The sequence below is a fragment of the Halteromyces radiatus genome, assembly GCF_025201355.1.
Source record: "Halteromyces radiatus strain CBS 162.75 chromosome Unknown BX664scaffold_3, whole genome shotgun sequence".
In the NCBI taxonomy this organism is placed as follows: Eukaryota; Fungi; Mucoromycota; class Mucoromycetes; order Mucorales; family Cunninghamellaceae; genus Halteromyces; species Halteromyces radiatus.
In genome coordinates, this window is record NW_026251689.1 from 3,229,946 (window position 1) to 3,247,205 (window position 17,260).

Genomic DNA, 17,260 nt, shown 5'->3' on the forward strand with positions numbered 1-17,260 from the left:
TTTTTTTTTTTTTTGCGTTTTTGTGCGAGGAAACAGAAAGAAGGTCTTGGAATTACACTTTATTTCAACTACTCCGTCGGGGCGACGTGCTCTCTTGACCTTTCCCGGTTGTTGTCCGGAGTTTTCCGTCTAATAGGATTTCCTTATTAGTGAGTAAGATTTATTACACAAGTAAAAAAAAAAAAAAAAAAAATTACATTATGTACAGTCAAGAAAGTTAGGTTTGGGTCAGGGTTAGTTGAAAATGGGTCACACTCAATATGGGTCAACTCCACAAAAGTGGGTCAAGGTGGGTGAAAACAGGTCAATCACCTTTAAATTAGCTGTTAATACCATTTTGTTTTGACTATTATAAATAAATATATATATATATGACAAAACAATCTAGACAAAATGTGCATAAAAACCATTATTTTTATTTCATAAAAAAAAGACACACTACAGACTACAAACTACAATCCTAAAGCTAAAACAATAAGAGTCACAATAGGGTCGATGTGGTTGGTGAGGAGTTGCTGTTCGCCAATGGCTTGTTCATTGTTGAAATCAGGTAAATTTTGCAAGCTATGATACATAAAGATTTAGCATAGATACACAAAAACCATATTTCCACATTCACTGCTTACCAATTCAGCAAAATATCAACCATACATTCGTCAAGATCATCCAATTCTGTGTCCATACATGTTTTTATCAGTGTGTGCTTGATTGCCTTGCGAGGCTTGTCCTTCAATTTCTAAAAAAAAAAAAAAAAAAAGTCAATTCAGCTGCAACTACAGTTTGAAATTCCATAATGACTTACTGATCAAGTTGTTTTTCCAGCTTTTCTTCGTTGCTAGAGGCGGCAAAAAGTATTCGCAAGGCTTCCACATTTGTCGAAAATTCATTTTCTTGTTTGTTGTAGAAAAGCTTGTTCATGATTGCTGTGCATTTGGATTCTTTGACTTTGTCCTAATTTGGTAACCCATAAAATATATCAGTCAAAATAATGAAATTATTATGATCAATTTCTTTACCTGTTTCCCATTTGCATTTTTAAAGGACCTTTCAAAGTTCTTGCTAATGTTTTTGAGAATATGCCAGATGCAAAGCACATGTTGGGATTCATAAAAGACTGTTTCCACTGCTCTTTCGAGAGCTGAGCCCTGGTCAGTTACTGTCAAGAACGTGACAGGAGAAAAGGTATAATATCGGTAAACAGACAGACAGACAAGACAGAAGTAACTATATATATGCTTACGAGAATATATTAGTTGTTTGATATGAAGGAATAAAACAATGTAAAAGTAGTTGTTGACCAAAAGAGATCTTTATAGTTGTAGAAATAAAATAACGTATTTATATATAAACTAGACAGGAGAGACTAACTAATGTATCATTATTGTAATGAAGGAGAGCAAAAAGAGACAAAAGAAACAGGAAGGAAACAGGAGAAGAGAAAGAAAAAGAGAAGGTGAGAAAAAACAAAAGAAAAGAAAAGTAAATAAATAAAATAATAGAACTCAGACATACGCATGATTTTTATTTTTTATTGACTAATTTCCTTGACAATGATATCCTTGACAGTTTCATCCGTTATTACGTTTTTTTATCATATTTATCAGTTTCATCCATTTTATTTTCTCATTGTTTCTCGTGATGATTAATCATAATCATCTAAAAATAATCTTTAGTTTTAGTATAAATACATCTAGTAGTTTATCTATTTTTCACTCTTTGTCAAAGTTTTATTATATCAAAATCATTTTTTTTTTTGTTGATTTCCTTTTTGTCGAATTTTCTTGATTGAAAAAAAAAAGAATAATGCTCTTTTTATCCACACAGTTCTCAATAAATAACAATGACAAAGATATACCTTGCGCTTATCTGCCACGTTTGCAAGGCGGGAGAGTTTTCAAGAAAACAGGCACTTTTACGTCACTTGAAACTCCAGCGACGCTCTAAAACATACTTCTGAAATGGATGCACTTATCATGTACGAATCAGATTAAAACTGACTCGGATTCTGAACCGAAAAACCAAAGCTCTTGAAGTACGATACCTCCACAGCCAATTCCACCAAAGCCAACGTTACCTCAGAATTGCTTTAGAATTTTGCGGTAACATCAACTTGTTAAGGATTGGAAATTCAAGTTGGGTATCCCACTTCTACCGCCCTGGTGCTGCTAACCTCAACGACTTCCCTATGCTAAGAGGAATTCAAGCAGCCTTATCCAAGTTATTCTTCACACGAAAGGAATCCAAACTCGATCACCAAGTCGAATATTTATGGGACAGGAATGATTTGATTCAACATGAACTAAACATTATCATGACTGGTTCTCCAACAATACACCATGACGATCTCCTGGGAGATTCGTCTTCTGAGAGCTAGACACAGTTTAGAAAAAATTCGTAAAGTTTTATATCACTGGGCGGTTTATCATTTTATTTTAAGGTCTCATTCAATCACACTGCAGTGGGAAGAGACTTAGTTCGACTAGGGGTCTTCTCCAAGAACTCTTTGGATATCAACAACATGAACGGTATCCTCTCCTTCCAAGTCGTTGGATACCAAGTTACATTTTATTATTCGTATCTTGCTCCCCATGGTGTCTATATTATGCTCGAAGTAGCGCATGCCCAAATACCAGCGTCTCATCGGGATATTGAATCGTCTGTCTTCGATATGGATGAATTGTTGGGTGTGGTGACAATATTCACCACACATTGTGTGCCATTAACTCGTGAACAAGCTGAGGCGAAAGCGGTCATGCGGCGTGCCACTTTATCAACACCTCAATTCAAAAGGGTAATTGAACCATCGACATATCGAAGACGACGATCGATTACGAGCCATTATCATGATGTTTAGAGTACTTTTTTTTAGCATAGTTTTTTTATCATGATGTTTAAAGTACTTTTTTTTTTAGCATAGTTTTTTTTCCTTTATTGTATTTGAATAATAAAAAATCATTCTTGAACTCTTTTTTTTTTGCATTTGAACAAATAAAAAAAAATTATTATTGAATTCTTTTTTTTTATTACTCTTATTGCCGTGTCTTGTTTACAAATGATACCTTGTTCCTGTCATGCTGGTCTAAAAAAAAGTTTACTATTTTTTTTTTTTTTGACCAGTAGTGATCGGTGGAAAAAATTTAAGTTTTGAACATCAGACAGGCTTAAGGGAAAATTTGCGTATCTTCTTTGTATCTATACTTTTTCTTTTTTTCTTCATCTACTTTCCCAACCTCAACAATAAAGAGTTGACTGATAGAGTCCTCCATGTCTAATCCTATTTGTTACGATATTACAAACGCTCCCATCACTGCCCATTCGTTTAACCAAAACAGTAAAAAAAAAAAAAAAAAAAAAAGAAAACGAACTGTGTTAAGATATGAGATGAAACTATTGACTTTTGGAAAAATAACCTATTTCTTAACATTTAAACTTAATAGAGTTGGTAGTTTGTCCCAATACTAATGATGCCCAAATCTACGAACATGGTCAATCAGCTTGGAAACTTGAAGCTACCTTGAAAGGTGTAAGTAATATCAAAATGTATATCAAATATAATTCTGACTCTAATCATCCATATATAGCATGACAAGGTTATCACAAGTATTGATTATGCTCCCAAAACAAACCGTATTGTTACTTGTTCTCAAGACCGCAATGCTTATGTATGGACGCAAGAACCTGATGGTACGTGGAAACCTGGTTTGGTTCTCTTGCGTATCAATCGAGCCGCTACCTACGTCCGTTGGTCTCCGAATGAAGATAAGTTTGCTGTAGCCAGTGGATCGCGTTGCGTGGCTGTATGCTATTTTGAAGAAGATAATGACTGGTGGGCTTCCAAGCATTTAAAGAAACCTATTCGTAGTACGGTATTGTCTTTGGATTGGCATCCTAACAATGTGCTTTTGGCTGCTGGGTCCGCTGATATGAAGGCACGTGTGTTTTCTTCTTTCATCAAAGGTCTTGACAAGAAGCCAGCTCCTACCGTTTGGGGAGATAAGTTGCCTTTCAATACGGTATGTGCAGAATTTACTAATGGTCGTGGTGGTTGGATTCATGCTGTTGCTTTCTCTCCTTCTGGTGATCGACTCGCCTTTGCTGGTCATGATGCCACTATCAGTATTGCTTCTCCTGCTACTGACGGTTCTGGTGTTCATACATTGATGTCAGTGGAAGCAATGTCTTTACCTTGTCGCTCTCTCATTTGGGCCAATGAACGTCAAATTGTTGCTGCAGGGTTTGATTGTGCTCCTCTATTGGTTGAAACAAAGGATGATGTCCATTGGCAAGTATCAGGTTCTTTGGATGAATGCAAAAAGAAGACCACTTCTTCTTCTTCTGTTTTGAACAGATTCAAGTCTATGGATTCACGTGGTCAAACAACTGATAAGGATACTGTGTTATTGACAACCCATCAGAATACTATAAAGTAAGAAAAACGTATATTATGGAAGCAAATGGAATCTTCTGACTTTTTTTTTTTTATTAAATCATATAGTGAAATTCGTGTATTCTCTGGTACTCGGGATAACGTGACTCAATTTTCGACTTGTGGTGTCGATGGAAAAGTAGTGTTGTGGAATTTCGATCCTAGCTTTGTTGCCACTGATTTAGCGAATTTGAAACTTTAAAATAATACAAGTAGGATATATTGTTGTTGTTTTTTATTTTTAATAATAAACAAATGAAGCGAGCATATTACTGAGGAGATTGTTTTAGCGAATGTTTAATGGAATATGTAGGAAATAATATCTAAGAATACAATGGGTTTGATAAAACCAATAAATAACAAAAGGGGAGAAAAAAAGTAAGGTCTAAAAAATAATAATAATAATAATAATAAAAAGTACAGAGAGAGAATAAGAGAAATCTATATTTTTGGGGTAACCATATTTTCCCTCATTTTCTCATAGAGCATTCAAAAGGTCTTTACAGCCTTCATAAGTGACAAAACTCACACCGATAGCAGGTGCCACCTTGAGATAATTAGGAATAAGGCCTTTATACAAAGAGCGAACACCCTCACGTTGGATCATAGTACGAATAGCATGAATGGTACCATCGTATTTGTAGCCTGCGTTTGACATACCTACAACTTGAAATCGGCGACGTAGGACATCCAAAGGATAAGTAATAGTTTGAGCAATGGAACCAGCCAGAGCTCCACATACTAAACGTTTGGTAGGTGTTTCATTATCAATATAGGATTTTAGACTTTCATAACTCCAAAAACTAATTGCCACATACGGACTGACACCTAATGTAGTTGGTACCAATCCTCTGTATAGCCCTGGTAATCCACCTTCATGACGATAGATTGACATCATTGTAGGAAAAATGCCCGGTAGTTTTTGTGTAACAGAAGTACTATGAACAGTACTGGTGGAAATAGAAGTATGAGTATTATGATTGTTATTCATACGAAGAGATGCGGATTGGATCGCTAACCGTGTTTTGACCATGTCTAAAGGATAGGTACATATGACGGAGACAATACCAGCTAAGGCACCAGAAACTAAACGACGAGGGGTATCCAATTCTGTTTCATTTTTATCCATTAGTAAATTTTTAAAATATTCATAAGCAGCAAATTGAGAAGCACTATAAGGGATAATACGAAGTACATTTGTACCGTTACCTCGCATCATGCCTACCATTCCTTCTTCCTGCCACATCTTTTTCAATGTAGGCCAAATACCTTGGTAAGAAGGCATATCAGGACCTTGTATCTAAGGAAGATGAGAATTGTTAGTATATACATATAAAAAAAAAAAAGACGAGCGCATGAAAAGCATGTGATAATCTTTTCTTTTTTTTTTTCAGGTACCTGAAATAATATTTTCATTCTTTCCATTGGATTTACTACAGTTCGAGAAACAGCACCCGCCATACCACCAGCAATAAGATGTTTCATTGTATCGGTCAACATAAATTGATACCATGGTTGCGAAGGAGTAATGGCTTGGGCAATAATTCGCATAGTATCAATTTCTTCGACTGAGACTAATGGATGGTCAAACAAACGGGCAAATTCGGCATACGAAATTTGAATATTTTTGGACTGTAGTTGTGTGTGCTGTTTCAACTGGGTCAATAAGGCCTATACTCAAAAAAAAAAATAGTTACGAACTTTTTAGTAAAAAAAGAAAAAGAAAAAAAAAACCATTTCACTAATATAATAGTAGGATAAAATATTTTCCTTTTTTTTGGTGACAGATCTCGTACCTCTTTCAACGGAGTATTGGACTTCTTACAAACAGCTATCAAATCGATGGCTTCAATAAGACCATCTTTGTTATGATCCAAACAAGTAAAGAGTTGTTCAATGCTCCAGGTTTTAGCGTTATCTTGGAGCATTGCAAAGAAAACAAAAAGGAAGAGTAGAACAAGATGGAGAGAGGGGAACAACTGCTTGGAAACAAGAACAAACTAAAAGAAAAAAAAAAACAAATAAAAAGAAAAAAATCGGAAAGGGGTCGAAAAGAAGTAGTGACTGAGATTAAAACCATTGTGTTGATCCGAACTTGATGATTGGTCAACGATAAAAAAGTAGAACGGTAGAATACACTATTTCTGTAAATGTAATAATGTACAAGGTTTAGTTGGAGGACTTTTTCATCAGAAAAAAAAAAGAAAGAATTCCTCTGTTAAGCTAGCTCTCCTATTGAGATATTTATTGATTTCCATTTTGAATCTTTTGGGTTACACCATTTGAAGATAATACAACTCTTTCTCGAGCGATCAGCAAGAAATATGATTTTATTAATGATGTATATGGCTAATTGTTTTTTTTTTTGTATACATATTTTTTTCGCAATGATTGAAAATTAGAATGAATGTAAATACTATAGTTAATCTCATAGAGTGATTTCTTACATGCTATAGTAGAATTGCTCTATGATTTGATATCGTTGCCAAGTCCACTCATCAGGTCATCTAATCCAATAACCAATATTTTTCTTTTTTCACTAATGAAAAAATACAATATTAGGATCTATGCTGCAGATATGGATGATAATCAAGATGACCCTTGCTTTTTCTTTCGTAATATCGTGCGGTATAATAATATATTCAATGCAATTTCTTCATGATATTAGCTACAGTACGTTAGTTTTTTTTTTTGTCCTATTGCCATCTTTTTATGTGTAAACTATCTTGTTCTTCGTATTGTCCCGTATCTCCAAATTGAGTATTTCACAAATGCATGTGCGCAAGTGAACCTACCACTCTCATTGATGATTTTCAACGCCAGCGCCCCTTTAGGAGTAGAGAATTTTGGAACTTTTGGGAAAATAAAGTGCCCCAAGCAAAATGGGTGCCTATTGATTGTTTTTTCTTTTCTTGTATTCTTATTTCTTTCCTTTTCATTCAGTTTACTTCTTCATGTCTTTCTAGATGGTATGCCTTCAACGCACTTGAGTCATCGCCATCAACCATCTACTACATCCAGCACTTCGTCCTCCTCCTCCTCTTCATCTTCAACTCGTCCTGCTCTTCCCCGTGTACTTACAAATTCACCTTCTAATGCTGTTCATCTTTCAAGAAGTACCGCTCGAACTTCACGAAGAGTTCGCTCTCACTGGTTTACCCATTTTGCTTTAAACTGGCGTCGAAGTTCTCGTTATTCAAAATTTGTTTTTATTTACTCACTGACTTTACTGGCGTTACAGGTTATATATTAAAAAAGAAGGAACATATCGTTTGTCTTCAGGACAGTAGTACTGAACTAATATAAATTTCTTTTTCTTTTCTTCAATTGATAAGGTATTAGCAACGGTGATCGTACTATGTTTTTCTTGGGATATGTATTGTGATAAGCCTTTACGTATATTCCTAACAGTATATGTCCTTCGTCTAGTTTTATCTTCACCTCTTAGTATATATCTGCATCTTGCTCCACGAAGACAACGAAGGCGACCTAGACAAGACGAACGAACTGAAAGAGGAGAAAGTTATTCTATGACACAACTACCAATTTCTTCAACGGGTACGCAACCTGTTCCATCAATACCCGTCCCTACTGCCACCCATACTCCTTCTCACTCTATTAACCCAATAACACGTCCTCCTCCGCCTGTGCCACCAATGGTTTATCCTCCTCCTCCTCCTAATTCTTTTACTCAATCTACTTTAATCAGTTGGATCGATAGGTAATAATACTTATTTATATTCCTATATACTTTTCCATTATTCTTTAACCGTATTTGTACTTTTTTTTTTTTTACTGTTATTCAACTTAGAGCCAAATCGGCATTGGATCTTTTTGCAACTTTATGGTTTATTATTGGAAATTATATGCTTTTTACTTCCACTACATGTTCAGAAACTGCTAGACCTATTTACTATCTTTCTTTAGTGGTGATTATTTATGGTTATTTGATCATTACTGTACCTTTACTCTTATGTACTGCTGTCATTTTCTGTTTACCTTGTGTACTCGGTAAGTAACTACTGAACATAACTTTTATTTATTTTACTTAAAATTCTTCTTTCCTTTTTGACTGCATATATGATAAATAGTTGGTATGCGGTTACTTCATGTTGAAGATGGTGTAGATATGGGAGGAGCATCTGCTGACGATATTGATCGAATACCTGTTTATCGATTCAGATCCAATAAACCTCATCCACCCCCACCTCCACGTCGACCACATCCACGTCTTCATCATCATCAACATCAGGAACAAGACGATAAGGATAAGAACCAACAACAACAAAAACAACAACATTCTCAAGATACATTAAATTTGATTGATAAATTATGGATACGATTGGGTTGGATGGAATCACCTTCAGACGAGGAACGTGCCGAAATCTATTACGATGAATTGGAGATTCCTAATGAACAGGATCAAGTCTGCGCTATCTGTTTATCAACATATGAAGAGGGTGATATTCTATGCCGCTTATGGTGTTATCATCATTTCCACAAAACATGTGTGGCCGAATGGCTGATCCTGAATAGTCGATGTCCTTTATGCAAACGGGATTGCCGAAGACAGAAAGATCAACAGCATCGCAATACTAATTTGCCAACACATGTAACCACAAGAACAACAGTTCCTCCTACAACAACCAGAAATGACGTTGTAAATATTGTTACTGATTCTACTACAACCATCACTGACAACGAAAATGATAACATTGGGGTGAATGATGTAAATGAGACCACCATCTCTCCTGATACTGACCCTATCACCAATCTCACTACTACCACTACTACAACTGCAATTATGCCGACTGCGCCAAACTCGAGCACTGCGAATACAAACACAAACACAGTCAATACGACGAATGATACACCCTCGTGATTGGGTTGTACCTTTTGTCGTAGTCTTACACCTTTGTTTATTAGTTTATTTTCTCTATACTTATTTACTTTCCCTTTTGTGGCCTTTTAGTATTATATTATTATTTTCAAATGTATCATAATTCTCTCTCTTTCTCTCTAACTTTCTCTTACCATGTGAACTATATATACATATATATATATAAATAATAAAAAAACGTAGATATTATCTGTCTCTGTATTTTTCAGCTCTTTATTACTGCTGATACAATTGAATATGAGAAGGAATAATATTACTGCTGACAGTAGGTTCCATCATGAGCGATTTTTTACTCCATAAACGCAACCACTCAGAAGGAAGTTGATTTTTTACCTTTGTACTATTACTTCTTTCTTTTTTATAGGGTGACCAACGACTTGGATCATCCATATGTATTTCGGATGGTAATGTAGTTGTTGCATTCTTATTTTGTTGACGCAGTTCTTGTTCTTCTCGAGCCCGCCAATGCTTTAAAATATCAACATATTTCTGCCCTGGTCTTGCAGCCGATAAATAAGAATTTGTCAAACGAGGTATATGTATGTCCTGAAATATATCTAACAATTCCCTTGACTCTGGAAACTCAAGATTGGCAAGATTAATTTTTATCCTTGGTGAAAGAGTTGGATTGGACCGAGGACGAGATAATGATCCAATCTCAACCGATGGTTTCCGATGAGAAGGTGATGTTCGGGTCTACAGCATAAAAAAAAAAAAAAGAGAACATTCGATCAGCTATGGAGTTAAAGACTGTTTCCTTTTTTGGGGTAGTCACCGTTTTTAGTGTTTTCTTCTTTGGTTTCCTAGCAATGAAAAAATGAACATTTAAAATCAAATACTCGATCGTATTAGCCCACTGGGAGCTTTGCTTGACAAGATCCAACTGAAGAATATGCTGAGGTTGATATAAAGGGAAAGGTACTGAGTGGGTAGACATGGAAGATACCAGTTGCTTATTAGATGATCGTTTCCGTACAGTAACACTCAAAAGCCTTTGGGTTGCTTTTCTCCATGAAGATAATGGGATAGGTTCTAGAGCAGGTGTTGATTGCTGCATAAGTTGAGATATGGCATCTATATGAACAAAGGTAGGCGCAACAATAATAGCCATAGCAGAGGCTGACATATGATTTGCAGAACTATAGTCAGTCACCACTCGAATAGACTGAAGAAGATACTTTAGCAGATGATGATGTTCTAAAGGCATAGATTCCATTGCTACTCGAAACTTTTCTATAGGTAACCCTGTTTAAAGGAATCGATACAATTTAGCGATATAATTATTTTTTTTAAAAAAAATACATATTCCTTTCTCATTATGTTTAGTTAACTAATGATTATTATTCTTACCTGAATCAAGAGCTTCTAAGAATAATGGCTGTTTGCATTGCGGAATCAGAGGTTCAGGCAAGAGTTGAAGATAACGCTTCAATAATCCCGTCCAGTAATGAACTGTTACTGGAATAGAAGGTTCGACTTGAAATGGGTCATCGCTTTGCTCAAATTGACATTGTAATTGATTTAATACTGACGCAGACCCTGATCTCCTAAATAGTCCTTCAACTTTCAAATCTAATAGGGTATATTTTTTTGATGGTAAAGTAATTAGAAAAAAAGTGATATGGAATGATGATATTATTATTTACCTTTGTTAATTTCTTGAAAACATCGGGCAACAATACCAGGAATCACTAAACCTGTCTCTGTCAAATAGGAAGATCTTGCAATAGCAGTAACAATAGGCGAACCAAATAAAGGTGGTCGAACATCGTAACTCATTTTATATTCTCACTATTACGCGGAAAGAGGAAGAGAGAAAGAAAGAGATGAAGTTGACATATCCTTTACTGCGTGCGGATAAGATCATAATCGGAAAATAAAGGTATCTCATGCATTACTACAAGTACTTTTTTTGTCTTTTATGAAAATGTGCCTAAAAATAGACGTTTCTTTATTTTTAGTCAAATCAGACAGCAAAAACTATAGCTACATAAGTGGTAATATCCGGGAAATTATCAATGTTACTTTTAATTTTTTATTGATGATTAATTCTTCCAGTGTCTCTCAATGTAGTAGCTTTTCAAAATAAAAGGACTTTGACTATGGTAGATTGATTTTTGTTAGGGTGTTCGGACAGTAAAAAAAAAAAAAATCGGATAAGTATGTCTCAAATCATAGTAGAAAACTGTAAATTGGTCTTCCGTATTCCCTCCTGGTTCCTTATCTTCTTTCGAAAGCCATATGCCAAATTTCAATCGTTTCATAGATACAGCCCTTCATTCCCTAGAGCAATTGCAAAATCTCTCTCTGAATACTAGCGCAAATACACAAGGTACAAACGAAGCAAGTGCCTTTTGTGAACAACATGAATTTTCTTCAAAAGTAGTATACGTCAATCCCGCCACAGGCTGTTTAGCTTATCCAGCGTATAATGAAGGTGGTGACCGTATACTAGATTTTTCCAGTGTTGGATACATGGAAGGCAACGAAATACTACCAAATATAGACCATTTAATAAAACAAGTAGTTGAACCAAGTTTTCCTCAAACCAATGATGATACAGAGCGCATACAAAATGCTTTGGATTGGGTAGGAAACTTGCCCATCGACCCGAGTTCAGGTTTTCGAGGTATTGTACAATTAGGTCAAGGAACATACCGTATTAGTCGCCCTTTAGAGTTACATGTATCTGGTGTGATATTACAAGGCATTGAAAATGGTGGAACTGTCCTTGAAAATATTGGAAACGAAAATCATTTGATTCGTATCTCAGGAAAACCGAACGAACTGGCAAAGAAACGAGCTCCTATAGTTGATGATTATATTCCAGTAGGATCAACTGAATTAAATGTAAAACATGCGGACCGACGATTTAAACGAGGTGATACTGTTGTGGTGGCTGTAAATTTCAACGCAGCATGGATTAAAGCTATTGGTATGGATATCATTCATCCAAAAGGTGATACAACAAAAAACAATGGATGGAAGCCCGGAAGATTTGAACATTTGCGACGAATATTGGACGTTAAAGGGGATAAAGTGGTCCTTAATAGTCCTATCACCACACGATTAGAACAATGTTATGGTGGAGGATATGTAGAAATTTACACATCTCATCGAATCCAAAAAGTTGGTATACAATACTTGACCTTGCTTGATCCTCGAAATGCGCAACGCACCAAAGAAATCATAATGAAGAATGAAAAGAATAAAGTCAAAGATTATAGATTCGCTTCTGAAATGTTTGATCAGGTTCTAATCGAAATGGATCATGCTGAAAATTGTTGGGTGAAGCAAGTAACCTCTGTATGGTGGCGGAATTTTGTCCGTTTAGGAACAAATACTTTGGCTATAACATTTTCTGTATGCTTGACGATAATGACTAAAATATATACTGATTTTCTCTTTCTTTTTTTTCAATACAAACAAAATAGCAATGCCGCCATACATTTCCTCCTGGTAGTGTTGGAATGAAAGAGCCCATAACACCACTCGTTGGTCAATTCGGTTTTGAAATCTCAGGTCAACAAATTCTGATTGATCAGTGCCACGTTGAACATAGTTTTCATGCTTATTCATTTAAAGGAAGAATACCTGGACCAAATGTTATATATCAATCAAATGCTGTTGGACGTCTTGGTGATGTTGGTCCTCATATGAAATGGTGTAAGTAATACATTTCCATTTGCAAGTACTCTGACTCAATATTCTTTTTTTTTTTTTGACTTTTTTTCCCATAACCAGCCTCTGGACAACTGTATGATAGTAAGTCGTATAACTTATTGACATTATATATCGAGGAATATATCCAGAGCTAAACTATTTTCTATATTATGTAATCTAGATTGTAACATCGAGGGGCAGTTGATAATTCAGGATAGATTTGATGCAGGTAGCGGTCATGGATGGTCAGGAGCGAATAGTGTTGTTTGGAATAGTGTTGCTCATACAGGGGTTGTTGTGCAATGTCCTCCAGTTGGTCAAAATTTCTTGTGTAAGTTTTCTTTTATACAAAAGACATTTATGAATCTCAATAATAATTTTTTTCATTTCTCTATTTTAACAGTGGGTAGTTCTTCAAAGCGTGGAAAGGCACGAATGAATCACCCATGGGCTTGGGAGGAATTAAAGGACTCAAAGATACATCCAACAAGTTTATATTTAACTCAACTGTATGAGAAACGTAGAGCATTGAAATAGTAATTGTGTCACTATATTGAAATACTTTTGATAAAAATAAATTTGTAAAACTTTTACTTTATAAAGTATTAAAACAAGGCAATTCTTTTATTCAAAACAAAGAGCAAAAATTGGCTTTACAAAAGGTAATGATGATAGCAATGATAGGTCCAAAAAAAAAAAAAAAAAACCTGTATGTTAAATTTTAATGAAAATCAGAGACGGGCACCTTTTGGGAAATACTTCATAGCTTGACGAACGCCCAGATCTGCCATGATTTCTTCTGATCCACCAAGAATTGCCTAATGGTAATTTTAATTACTAAAAATTGAAATATTTTATATTTAATTTTATTTGTCCTTACCGAAAATTTGTATGTACGTTGCAAACTTTCAATATTTCTACCCATACCGCCTTTGGTAATAGCTCGTCCACCGAAAATTTGGCAAGCATCATCTGAAACATGATGCAACATTCGAGTCATTTGGTATTTACAAAGAGCAAGAGGACCTGCCATTTTGATGGATTGTTCATCATAATTCATATGATTCATTTGGAAGGTTAGATTCTCGAGCCAGTTATGCATACTTTCAACTTGAGCAATCTAAAAGAAACCAGATATGATTATTTGTCTCGTTTCATCTTTCATTTTCCCTTTTGTTTCTTTACCATGCCAGCGAGCTTGTTACGGATGACAGGTTGATCAATGAGACGTTTTCCAAAGACTTTTCGTTGGTTAGCCCATTTGAAACAGTCTTCTACCACAAGGCGAGCAGCCATAGATGCACCACATAGCATGATGTATCGTTCATGATTGAAATTGGCTTTTGCAGATAAATAAATAAAAAATCCCAGTTTAATGACACAATAATCAGGTCACACAAATTCATTCCTACTTACACAAAATAACTTTAAAACCTTGATTTTCCACTCCAAGTAAATTTTCCTTTGGAACTTTGACCTAATATCCCAGTTACTTAGTATATATACTAACAGTGTTTTTCTTTTCTTTTCTTTTTCCTTTCCTTTTTTTTTTTGGACTTACATTTTCGAATGTAACATAAGCAGTGCCAGCACTTGAGCCAGAAGAAGTTTTGATTAATTTTGTCTCTACACCTTCAGTACGTTCAATCAAGAGCATGGAAATACCACCTTCGGTTCGGACAGCAGTAGAGAAATAGTCAGCAAAACAGCTAAAAAATTTATCAAGTTAGTATTCGAATGTTTAATGACAAAATCTTATTTCGAAATAATACTTTACCCAGTAGTGATCCATTTCTTGACACCATTAACAATGTAATGAGAACCATCTGAAGAAAGCTTGGCGGTTGTTTTGATGTTAGCAACATCAGAACCAGTGTATGGTTCAGTGATAGCCAAACACATACGTTTTTTACCACTAAGTACCAAGGGTAAGACCTATATACGATTTCTTTCATTATTTGATTTTTTTTTTTTTTTGTTTCTCGCATACAATCTTTTCACTTACCTTTGCTTTAAGTGCAGGTTTACCAAAATTAATAACTGTTGGTACAGAGATTGTCATACCACCTAATAATCCTGAACCTAAGCCTGGACACGCCCACCGAGCAAATTCTTCGTGAACAATCATTTCATAGAAATAATCATATTCTTCAGGTTTGATCCCGCCAGGTAAATGAATCCCATGAACGGCATCCGGTCCAATATTAGCAGCTAGCAGTCCAGCAGCGCCTACCTTTTGTACAAATTCATCAGAAGGACGTTCTCCAGAATCTTCTATTTCTCTTGCTTCTGATTTAAGTCCATCTAAAATCTTGCGAACGGCTACACGGAAGCGGGCATGATTTTCACTATCGGAAAGAAAAAAAAAAAGCGATCATATCGAATTTTAATACAAGGAAAATTAGACCAAGTAAAATAATATTTATATATCAATGCATGGATACATACGTGAAATAGGGTGATTTGTATCCCATCCAAAAGCTGGATTCGGCATAAGGGACTTTGGAGATATCTCCAGCTTGGTAAAAGTTTATTTGAGGCTGTTCATTTTCAATGGTTCCAATCTTATATCTGTTGTATTTTAACAATACATCCTGCTTGTGCAATCCGTAAAATGCATCTGTAGCGTCCTTCCCAGCGAATTCAAGAATAGGAAACGCACCACCAGGATGCATATCAATAAATCGACTCATATCATAGACACTAGCGTCAATAATAATCCAAATATCATTTTCTGCTGAATGACGTGCTACTTCAGATCGAGTGAACGTTTTCATTATATTACTATTACAATATTGAAAAAAAAATAGACAATTAAAGAAAAAAGATATTCAGGAAATATCATATTTGATTTATTTATGTAAAATAAGGCATGAGGGACGGGTTAACCTTTCCAGTTGTGAAATCACTGACTAAGATGATTCCCAGGCAATCATTTGAACCCCAACCACAAAAAAAAAAAAAAAAAAAAAAAAAATCATTGACAGAACTTTGTCCTCCAAACTCATCTATTTTGTATCCCTCTGCATATACTTTTTTTGGGATATATAATTGTAGGTAAGAAAGTTTAGCCGTGGGAAGCAGAAACAACAAATCATCTGATCATGAAGCAGCAACAACCTTTTGTTGTATACTTCTTTGAAGCGAAAAATCAACAGGGCGCGAAGAGTTCGATTGTTTCACGATCACTAGACACTAAAGCGCAGCTTACCGTCTTTGTCATAATAGTTAACGGGTAAAAATAAGTAATTTGCGAGAGTAAATGATACAGTTTGCAGATGATAAAAAGGGATTTGCGATACGTGAAGGGTAGAGTTTATGAGTAAGAGTATAAAGAACAAAAAAAAAAAAAAATCAGCAGATGGTGATAATGGATGTGGATCATATCAATCACCCGTAAATTCCATCATATCCGAAATTCATACCTTTTTTTTTTTTTTTTTTTTTTTTTTTACCACCAACTATCATCACCAGTCCGTTATCAACTATTAGTTTTCAACTGTCCATCATCAGCAATCAATCATCAATTTGCCCATGAAAATATCATATTGTCCATTTCCACGATACAAAAGAAAGGTAAACGCAATTCAGAAGAAAAAAGAAGTAGATATCTCCTGATTTTCCTAAATGGCGTCCAATGCTTTGGATATATTTTGGATATTCATCCGACAGTCGACATCATGCCAAATTCAGAAAAGGGCGTAAGAAAAAAATAAATAAATAAATAAATAAAACATGTGAATAAGCTAATATTGGCATGTGTCTAGATCTATTTACTTCTCATTATTTTTTGCTGATCAGACTTTTTTTCCAATTTTATGCATTGATAGCTTTTTTCTTTTTTTGCGTGCACGCAAATCATGTCTCTGCGCGATGCCAATCATTTTCCTGGGACATGCTGAAAAATTTCTGACAAATGCGAATCGCTTTCAGGGCGCACGTTGATAATCCTTTGGCACCACACACTGCATATTACTGCTTTATGCCAACGGATTGTGAGATGAACTTGGTTTTCGGATAACTGTTGGATAATCTTTGAACGCCAAAAAAAAAAAAGAAGAAGTGTATAGCGCCAAATGAGATAGATTGTGCGATTAAATGAGGGAGCCTCCTTGTGTGGGGGAAAACTTGTTAGTGTGCGCCACGGAAGTGATTGGCATAACTTAGAAATATGATTCGCGTGCGCCACATTTGGTTTGCAAACAAAATAATTGGAAAAACTCTGTAAATGAACTTCATTAATTTTCCTCGCAACAATGCACACGTAGATA

At 35.3% G+C, this 17,260-nt stretch overlaps 8 protein-coding genes across 8 annotated transcripts; 5 read left to right on the top strand and 3 right to left on the bottom strand.

Moving 5' to 3' along the window:
* Window positions 1-1,840: 1,840 nt before the first annotated feature.
* Window positions 1,841-2,374, top strand: BX664DRAFT_313752 (uncharacterized protein; the record flags this gene model as incomplete). Its single annotated transcript, XM_051542636.1, has 2 exons — window positions 1,841-1,916; window positions 2,025-2,374. 2 exons carry the CDS (start codon window positions 1,841-1,843, stop codon window positions 2,372-2,374), a joined length of 426 nt encoding a protein of 141 aa, XP_051402184.1.
* Window positions 2,107-2,994, top strand: BX664DRAFT_330457 (uncharacterized protein). Its single transcript, XM_051544975.1, has one exon. It carries the CDS (start codon window positions 2,519-2,521, stop codon window positions 2,852-2,854), a length of 336 nt encoding a protein of 111 aa, XP_051402185.1. The 5' UTR covers window positions 2,107-2,518; the 3' UTR covers window positions 2,855-2,994.
* A 203-nt stretch (window positions 2,995-3,197) lies between these two features.
* On the top strand, window positions 3,198-4,705 carry BX664DRAFT_295646 (WD40-repeat-containing domain protein). The gene is made up of 4 exons (XM_051542162.1): window positions 3,198-3,331; window positions 3,438-3,523; window positions 3,582-4,426; window positions 4,496-4,705. The coding sequence occupies exons 1-4, from the start codon at window positions 3,265-3,267 to the stop codon at window positions 4,626-4,628; spliced, it is 1,131 nt and encodes a 376-aa protein (XP_051402186.1). The 5' UTR covers window positions 3,198-3,264; the 3' UTR covers window positions 4,629-4,705.
* A 23-nt stretch (window positions 4,706-4,728) lies between these two features.
* BX664DRAFT_278874 (mitochondrial carrier domain-containing protein) lies at window positions 4,729-6,449 on the bottom strand. The gene is made up of 3 exons (XM_051541424.1): window positions 6,223-6,449; window positions 5,825-6,097; window positions 4,729-5,726 (listed from the first exon to the last, which is right to left on the bottom strand). Exons 1-3 carry the CDS (start codon window positions 6,352-6,354, stop codon window positions 4,905-4,907), a joined length of 1,227 nt encoding a protein of 408 aa, XP_051402187.1. The 5' UTR covers window positions 6,355-6,449; the 3' UTR covers window positions 4,729-4,904.
* An 896-nt stretch (window positions 6,450-7,345) lies between these two features.
* On the top strand, window positions 7,346-9,504 carry BX664DRAFT_330460 (uncharacterized protein). Its single transcript, XM_051544976.1, has 4 exons — window positions 7,346-7,667; window positions 7,762-8,147; window positions 8,238-8,437; window positions 8,518-9,504. Exons 1-4 carry the CDS (start codon window positions 7,398-7,400, stop codon window positions 9,306-9,308), a joined length of 1,647 nt encoding a protein of 548 aa, XP_051402188.1. The 5' UTR covers window positions 7,346-7,397; the 3' UTR covers window positions 9,309-9,504.
* A 480-nt stretch (window positions 9,505-9,984) lies between these two features.
* On the bottom strand, window positions 9,985-11,105 carry BX664DRAFT_260023 (Rho GTPase activation protein; the record flags this gene model as incomplete). Its single annotated transcript, XM_051540615.1, has 3 exons — window positions 9,985-10,559; window positions 10,677-10,898; window positions 10,973-11,105. The coding sequence occupies 3 exons, from the start codon at window positions 11,103-11,105 to the stop codon at window positions 9,985-9,987; spliced, it is 930 nt and encodes a 309-aa protein (XP_051402189.1).
* A 261-nt stretch (window positions 11,106-11,366) lies between these two features.
* On the top strand, window positions 11,367-13,651 carry BX664DRAFT_385116 (uncharacterized protein). Its single transcript, XM_051549223.1, has 5 exons — window positions 11,367-12,689; window positions 12,761-12,992; window positions 13,071-13,091; window positions 13,171-13,320; window positions 13,393-13,651. Exons 1-5 carry the CDS (start codon window positions 11,568-11,570, stop codon window positions 13,524-13,526), a joined length of 1,659 nt encoding a protein of 552 aa, XP_051402190.1. The 5' UTR covers window positions 11,367-11,567; the 3' UTR covers window positions 13,527-13,651.
* On the bottom strand, window positions 13,604-15,940 carry BX664DRAFT_330468 (acyl-CoA dehydrogenase/oxidase). The gene is made up of 8 exons (XM_051544977.1): window positions 15,438-15,940; window positions 14,995-15,337; window positions 14,767-14,924; window positions 14,551-14,698; window positions 14,406-14,466; window positions 14,175-14,329; window positions 13,870-14,109; window positions 13,604-13,807 (listed from the first exon to the last, which is right to left on the bottom strand). The coding sequence occupies exons 1-8, from the start codon at window positions 15,764-15,766 to the stop codon at window positions 13,721-13,723; spliced, it is 1,521 nt and encodes a 506-aa protein (XP_051402191.1). The 5' UTR covers window positions 15,767-15,940; the 3' UTR covers window positions 13,604-13,720.
* Window positions 15,941-17,260: the final 1,320 nt, after the last annotated feature.